This window comes from Vicia villosa, unplaced genomic scaffold (genome assembly GCF_029867415.1).
Source record: "Vicia villosa cultivar HV-30 ecotype Madison, WI unplaced genomic scaffold, Vvil1.0 ctg.000034F_1_1_2_unsc, whole genome shotgun sequence".
Classification (NCBI taxonomy): domain Eukaryota; kingdom Viridiplantae; phylum Streptophyta; class Magnoliopsida; order Fabales; family Fabaceae; genus Vicia; species Vicia villosa.
The window spans coordinates 65146-73723 of record NW_026704968.1 but is presented as its reverse complement, the minus strand read 5'-3'; the positions used below and the strand labels follow the sequence as shown (position 1 = coordinate 73723).

Sequence of the window (8578 nt, the reverse complement as noted above, 5' to 3'; positions counted from 1 at the left end):
AGGTGTGAATCCAATTATTTTTAAATATGATTTTATTTCTTGGTGTATGATGTATTGTACATATATGTGATGAGATGTGTTAAATACATGCTATGTTGAAATATTAATCATGTGACGATTTGTTTAATTGGATGATGTATTGTTGACATATATGATGAAATGTGACAATATAAGATGTTGTTTTGAAAAACATTATGATGTGATGATTTGTTGAGAGTTGTATGATGATGACTGATTTGTTTTGGAATAATGTGGATACATGTGTGTTCTTATTATTGATGATGATGATTGATGTGGACACATGTATGTTCTTTAATGATGATGATGATGATGATGATTGATTGTATTTGAATGATGCTAATGTATATAAACATACTTTGATGATGATGATAATGATGATGATAATGATGATGAAATGGGTATTTGATGATGTTACTCATTAGACTTGACGATGGTATAGTATGTTGTATATGTTGCATTCATTCATGATCATTGATGATACTGTATCCATAAGGGTGTGTTGGATCAGTGAAGGGCATGATTCCCATTGTGTGGAATCTGTGCTGGCAGGGCCGTATCTGGATGATGTTGGATCGGTCATGGGTTATTCCCATTTGATGGTTTTGGTACCACATGCATAGTGTCAGTTCATACCTATGCATACTTTTATAACATGATTGGAAGTATTCCAGTGTTATAAATATTGATGATGTGTTGATTGTGTGTTTTGTTGAATTAATGTTAAGTATGATTGTCTGTGTGAAAGATGTGTTCTGTTGATGTTTGTGTAAGCGATGGATGTTCCTGATAATCTGAATATGATGAAATTGGGTGAATAATATAACTATGATGTGTTGTTATTTAAGATGCAATAACATTTGTTAACTGTGATGAGACTCACCCTTACTGTTGACATTTTCAGATTGAGGATAGCTGCTTTCGACTTGGTGAGGATTAGCTCATAAGTCGGTTTAGTTGTTGTGTCGGTGTCATGCTCTGATAGATGTAACACTGGGGACGCGATGTTTTGAGTTTCGATTATAACTCTATTGTTTATTTTATTTGAAGTCTGATACATTAACGATGTAATGTTGACTTGATGATTTGATTCCGCTGTGTAAACATGATTTTTATCTAATGAGTTATAATTTCAGATGTTTCAGTGAATGCATGACATATGCCGAACGTGTGTTTTCTTTTACTTTTGAAGTGTGACACCCTTTGCATGTTTACTCTGATTTAATTTTGTTAATTGCCGTGGGGTATTAGAGGGGTGTTACACCACTTAATTTAGGACTTTTTCTCTATAACTTGAACTCGACATTGCAATTTCTCTAAGTTGTAGCCACTAATAGATGTGATGTGACTAATCCATAGGTTTGAGTGATTTTTCTATGATTTCACATGTTTGTCTCAACCTTAAATCAACCACATTATCAATCAGTTCAGGCTCAATCGAACTTTGCATAGGTTCATTCAAGTATTTAAAAGCATCTCCAATATAATAACAGAGTGTTCACAAGCATATGAGAGAATATTATGTGAATTAAAAGCACCCATTACCAATGCTCTTTTTTTGTTTTTGAAAACCAATGCTCTTATTGTATCCAGAATAGGAAGAAAGAAAAAATCACAAACCCGCATATTCAAATTAACTAATTATTTCATCAAAAACTTTAACCCAACCAAATAAAAATTTAAAGCTAATAATAGTTCTCCATTATCCAATGCAACCTAAAAAACAACATGGTACCTTCAAACCATTAAATTTAAAAATCATAATTAACTTCATGTAATAGGTTGTTCCAAACTGTACTCACACTTTGTCATAGTCACTAAAAACTATTGGTGCTTATTCTATACCAATGAAATATGCCCTCGGGTTTTGTACTACTGTTCTCTCTAATATCAAACATGAAATTTAACTCTCCCAAATAACACATGCTTTTTATAATCCTTACATTGAGAAAATTTTCTTAATAAAATACAAACATGCATCAAAGGAACAGTATAAGATTTTTGTATGATACCAAAATACCCAGTTTCCTCCATGGGATTGATAAACTCTACAGGAGTATCTAGACTTGAACCATAAGCTATACTTACCCAATGTAAGACAACACATTTAGATAGACTAGAGCATTTCCTGAGTGTTTCCAATGTTAAACCCACTTTTCTCATGTTTGTTTGTAATTACCACAAAATGCTTACACTATACAGTATCATAGAAGTCATAACAAGTGCACTGTCAAATTATCATTTAAATTAAATAACAAGAACTAGATACATATTTACAAGATAGAAGAGGTAAGATTCCCCAAATGAACTTGATATACAGGAAGATTAAAATAGTCAAAACATTTTAACTATAATGGTAGGTAAATCCAAAAACTAGTTAAGCTAGATAGTGTAATAGATCTAAACACTTTGTAAAACCATCCTGACTACACCATATTCAAAGAGAATTATTATTTCTATCTTTCACAAACAAAACAATACATTTGAAGATTTAAATTTTGTAACAAATGGAGAAACAAACCTATTGCGGAATTGATTTTGAAATCATCCAAGCTTAATTGACATCATCTTCAAGGTAACCATCTTGATAAATTTGAATCGGTCCCAATCCATACCTTGAACCTTACCAGCAACAGAATCTGCAAGAAAATATATAATTATCAAAAGAAACAAAATAAAATTGGAAGAAATTGAAGGTATACCTTATAACTATGGAAAGGTTTGGTGCGGTTTGTTAAGTTTTCAGTTTAAAAAGATGTAACCATTTTGTTTGAGTTAAAATTAAAAAATCTACGAAAAAAGAGAGAGAACCAATTGGCAAAATAAATTTCTAATTTGGAGAATTAGAGAACTTGGAATAGGAAATAGAAAGTGAGATCAATGGTAAGATTTCCCATTTAGGGATTCAAAGGGATTGGGAAATGAGGGAAAAGGTAACAGGCTAGAAGGATTTCAGGGTAAAAGACTGAAAAAAATTCATAATATTTTAGGGAGAAGAAGAGGGCAGAGAGGACGACGGAGCATCGAGTTAAATTATCTCAGATTCAACCTTTAGGTTTGTTACATAAGGTGAGTGGTTAAAAGAGCTTGGGCCATTAAAAAAATAGAAAAAACAAAATAATATGGGAAAAAAGGGTTTTAAAAATAAAAACCATTATATTAAATAAAAAATTCAAGTGGTGAGTAGAGGAACCACATTTTTTGAATTAAATTAGAGGCGTGCGTTTTAAAAAACCTATACTAAAACTCCGCTATTTAGTAATTTTTTTGTAGTGCTCATACCAAATTGTGTATTCCCGGGGAGATGTTAGGGGGCAGGGATGACCATATTCCAAAGTATTTATTAAGTAGTGTGAAACCGTACCTAAAATATGAAGAAAAATTGTTGGGTGGCAGAGGTAGCCGGGTACCGAGAAATGTTGGATCTAGGCGACCATTAGACAAAGACTTTGAGGGATCCAAACAGGAAAATAAACGTAGACCCCGTTCAAGGTTTGACACATACACTCCTTTAAACACGTCACGAGAAAGGATCTTGAAGGAGTGTGTTACTACGGAGTAAGTGGCCTAGATAAGGAACCCATATCTATTCTTGAAGGTTACACTGAGTGATACGTCCAAATACTTCTATTTTTACCTGAGTCGTGACCACAACACCAACGATTGTATCTAGCTAAAGGAGGCAATCAAAGGGCTAATAAAAAGGGTTATTTTTTCGAGAACACCATGGATGACAAGAGGGGCCGAGAGGAATCTACAAAGAATAAACAATCCCCTAAGAAGATTATTGAAGCCATGGCGGGGGACAAAGGAAAAGAGGTGAGTACTTGAGAAGATGAATGGAAAATGGGGAAGCGCTAACATATCCCTTCCGTAACAGGAGACACTCCTTGGGTTTGAAACTCTTTCAAAAGTACAACGAAGAGAAAGATTGTTAAGCTGATGAACATCAACAAGTAGCAATGAAGCATAACTAAAAGTTGGGAATCCCGAACATAATTTTTCCCTTGGTGATAACTGCTATTATTTCCAACTTTAAGCTTTCTAGGATTCGAATTGATGGCAGAAACTCCTGTGGTATCAAGTACCCATATCTCTTTGAGAAGATGGGGCTAAAAAAAGAGAAAGTGTGACACTACGAAGGGTATGATCTACATTCCTTTAACGACATAGTGACTCGTCTTTGGGGGTACACCGAACTAATGGTCGCGTTACAAGAAGGGAGAGATACCAAGGCCATTATACCCTATTCATGATAGTCTAGTGCAGGAGCATCTACCATAGGACTAGAAGGGATACAAGGGTAAAGTTATGGAAATGAACATGGCCTCCATGATGGAGCAGCTGAGGGACATGTCTATTTATCCTCCTTCTACTAAAGCACATTGTTCCGACCGAACGAGTAAAAGTGGCTAATCAAGGTCGAGTAGAGAATGAATGCGATAATTCTTGTGGCCAACTAGCGGTGGTGTGGCCAATCGATTAAGTTAAATTCAAGTTCTTTTTTTTGTAAATAAAAAATGATCATTATGTAATATAATTAGTTTATTAAAGAAAAAAATTATTTTCTCTCAATGGTTTCTTTCCTTTGTGATTATGAAAGGAAACAATGAGTGTGGGGGATGACCAGAGAGATCAAAGTCTCATAAAAAAAAACTCATAGGTGCCTTTACAAGCGCCACAGGCATATGACCATGATAATTAAAACCCCATGATGCCAACATACATACATACAAATAAATAAATCCTATAAAATAAAAAATAATTGACTCATCCTCTCTTGGTATCTAGGCACTATAGAGGAGGTGGTGGGTCTGCCAATACGTCGACATCGAATCAGATTTTCACCTGGGGACATGGGAAGGGATTTGACCCTTATTGGACATATTAAAAATATTATAAAGGTAGTATATGTTAATTGTGACACAAAATTTACATTAGAAAAAAATATAGAATAGTTTAAAATATTAAAAAAAATAGATTTGTTGTTTTAATTAACATTTTTTAAATAATCTGATAAACATATATAATAATATATTTAAATAAAATTAAATATTTAAGTAGTTTAAAGATATATATTAGTTTTTTTTTTAATTTCCAAATGTTCAAATTAAGTAATAATAATTGCATGATGATTAAAAAATTGTCCAATAATAATATAATTTATCATAAGAAATTTTATCGCGTAATATTCATTTTAAAAATACTTAGAAATTAAAATATCTCTATTTATATGAGTTCTTATTTTATTAATTTGTTGGTTTTTAAATTGTTTTTAAATGAGTTAAATGCATGAATGTGAGAATTGGCTCCTATTAGAATAATGAATAGCTTTGAACTTCACTTGTAACTAACTAGTAACTAGTTGTGTTTTTTTGTTATGGATTAGTTAGTTAGTTGAGAATAGAGTTAGGGTTGTTTTGTATATATACTGAATTGTACCACAATATGATCTAAGCTGAATCAAGACAATGGCTTCATTCATATTTTCTCTTCTAAGCTTTCTTCTTTTCTTCTTCATCTTCCTCAATGGAAGTTGTCAAATCCTAGCATAGTATCAAGAGCCTCATTTAAGATTCGTGGGCCACCTTCTATGGTTTCGCTACTGGGCCACCCACCATTTAATTTCACGCTCTAGTTGTCTAGTCCTAGGCGTGAGGGGTGTGTCAAGAGTCTCATATTGGACAATATATGGCTTAAACGTGTGTTTATAAGTGAGGGCAATCATTACCCTACTAGCCAGTTTTGTAGAGATGAGTTAGGCCCAACCACATTTCTTAAAAGCTCACGGTCATATGATTGATAAAGTAACCATCAAACGATGGACTTTCAAAATTAGAACGACAAGCTATGTTACTTGTCAAACTGATTTTTATTTAAACATCAAAATCCTTGGTGTATGACATTCAAGATATACATAATCTTTATTGAATAAAATCCCTTCTAGATACGCTTAAAATGAATATGTATGTTTTATATAACTTTAATAATGGACCTTCTAGCATATGGAGATATATTAAGAGACCATAATGTTGCCTTCATTAAATTTTTTTTCAACAAAGTAACTTCTAGTAGCTTAATATTTTAAAAAATATGGACACACTAAGAAACATTATGATACTTTCTCACAACCTTAGTCTTAAGAATGTAGTGTTTGAATTACCTGACTTCTTTGTGTTATTTATTATGGTTAAGTGAAATATTACCAAATTTATATGCTTTAAAAAGGAATCAAATCCTTTCTCCATCATAATGATTATAAAAACTCATTTTGCTACTCGTCTTAGAAAATAAATCGACGTGTTCACATAATTACTCAACAAAGAAACTATGTTCCTTTTAGTACTTATAGTGTTAATCCTCAATTTTCTTTATTGAACGTTTTTTTTATGTATGATGTTTTAAGCTTCAATTCCTAATTTACGTTTTACGTAATGTGTTCTCTATTCATAAAAAAAAAGATACTGAAACAAAGTCAAGTTAAATATTAATCATATTGTATAAGTATATACACTAATATAAATTACAAATGTGAATCTTTAAATTAATTTCTAAAAAAATTAAATAATCACCATATTGTAAATAATAATTTTTCAAGGGATATTGTTTTCCCTTTTATCCATTTGTATTGATATAATTTATTTTTTAGTTTAGTCCAATCAAATTATTTGTCAAATATTTCCTATACCAATTAGCCGAGTCAGTTGGTATACGTTTCAGACCATTATTAAAATCGACATGATAAAGCCCCCAATTTCTAGAATAGCCCGCTTGAAATTCAAATGTATCAAAAGCTGCCCAGGAAAAGTAACCACGAACATTTACACCAGCATCAATGGCTGCTTTGGTTGCGTTAATATGTGCAGCAATGTAAGCAACTCGATGTTCATCCTTCAATGGATTTGGTGTTTTGAAAGAAGCAATACCATTTTCAGTGATGTAGATTTTGGGGTTTTGGTATTTTTTCTTAATATAGAGTAAGAAGTCATATAATCCTTCGGGATAGACAAAGTTCAAACCGTATTGATCCATGTAGCCAAGAGTTTTTCCTTCCACGTTATGAACTTCTGACATAGCTAAGGCATCAAAATTGTCACCAAAAACCTTGGTTTTATTTGATTCATGTCTAGCAAAGTTAGAAGTATAATAATTGAGCCCAATAAAGTCTGTGCTTCCTTTTAGCATTTTTTTATCTTTTTTTGTAAACTTGGGTAGCCTATTCCCCACTAGCTTTCTCATTATTTTTGGATAATCTCCATGGAAAATTGGCTTTAAAACCCATCCCCGATAGAAATCCATTAGTCTTTTAGCAGCAGCCACATCCTCTGGTTTAGAGCTGTAGGGATAATAACTTCCTGATGAAATAGCAATTCCAATTTCTCCCCCTTGAAGTGCTTGAAAATTTTTTTTGTATAAATTTGATGTTGTAGCATGGGAAATTAGGAAATTATGAAGTATAATATATGCTTCTGTACATATTTTACCCGTAGTTGGACATGCCTCAACAGATATATTATCAATATTGTGCATGTATTGAAATATAGCTGTGACCTCTCCCTCATTGATTGTAGTCCAATATTTCACCCGATCTCCATATGTTTTGAATAAGAGTTCACTAAAATCCTTGAAATGTTTCACAATGGAGCGATTTAAGAAGCCACCAAGTTTTTGTTGAAGAGCTAGCGGATAGTCAAAGTGCATGATAGTCCCAAAAGGTTCAATACTATTTTTTAGCAACTCATTGATCAAATTATTGTAGAAGTTGATACCTTCTTGGTTTATACCTCCTTTCAAGGTTCCATTTGGCATTATTCTATTCCAAGATATGGACATTCTATAAGAATTTACTCCAAGCTTCTTTAAAAGTTGTACGTCCTCCTTATAGCGCTTATAATGTTCAATCTTTTTGGAAAACTTATCGACATCTAAATACACACCTTTTTTATGTTCAATTATATCATCCCATATACCAAGTCCTCTTCCTCCTTCATTAGAAGCTCCTTCAATCTGAAGGGCAGAAGATCCAGCACCAAACAAAAAGCCACTTGGAAATGATCCTCGACTTGGAAAACTCGATGAATTTATGAATTTCAATATAGCGTGATATGTATTAGTTGTAGTCCGTTCTCCATTCTGGGAAGAAAGTGAGTAACTAAGTTCAAATTTGTTCTCCAAGGGAAATAGAACTTGTGCATGGGTGAAAATGTTAGAAATCCAAACAAACAACAAGATTGCAAGAACATTTTTAGAAATTCTTAAAGATGACATTATATATATTTTTGCATTAAAAGATAATTATTGAGGTTGATAATAAATCACAATTATTCAGAAGGAAGAAGAAAACATATTTATACTATCTTTCTACGTGTATGACAACTTGTAAGATGATAATTACTATTTTTCAGTAGCAGTTAAAAATGTTACAGATAAAATATATAATTGTATTCTTTTTAGAGTTATTTATAGACTTTCCACCTAGATAAAGTTGTCCCTAGTGTCATGATCGTCATGAAATTTTCATTGTAATAAATTTCTTGTAAGTACCTCTGTTCATGTGCTA

The 8578-nt window shown here is 32.4% G+C and overlaps 1 protein-coding gene across 1 annotated transcript; it reads right to left on the bottom strand.

The window, feature by feature from the left end:
- Positions 1-6663: 6663 nt before the first annotated feature.
- On the bottom strand, positions 6664-8289 carry LOC131622625 (furostanol glycoside 26-O-beta-glucosidase-like; the record flags this gene model as incomplete). The annotated part of the gene is made up of 2 exons (XM_058893665.1): positions 6664-7955; positions 7989-8289. Coding segments are annotated over 2 exons (1593 nt in total), but the record flags the coding sequence as incomplete, so codon positions are not given.
- Between the last annotated feature and the right edge of the window lie 289 nt (positions 8290-8578).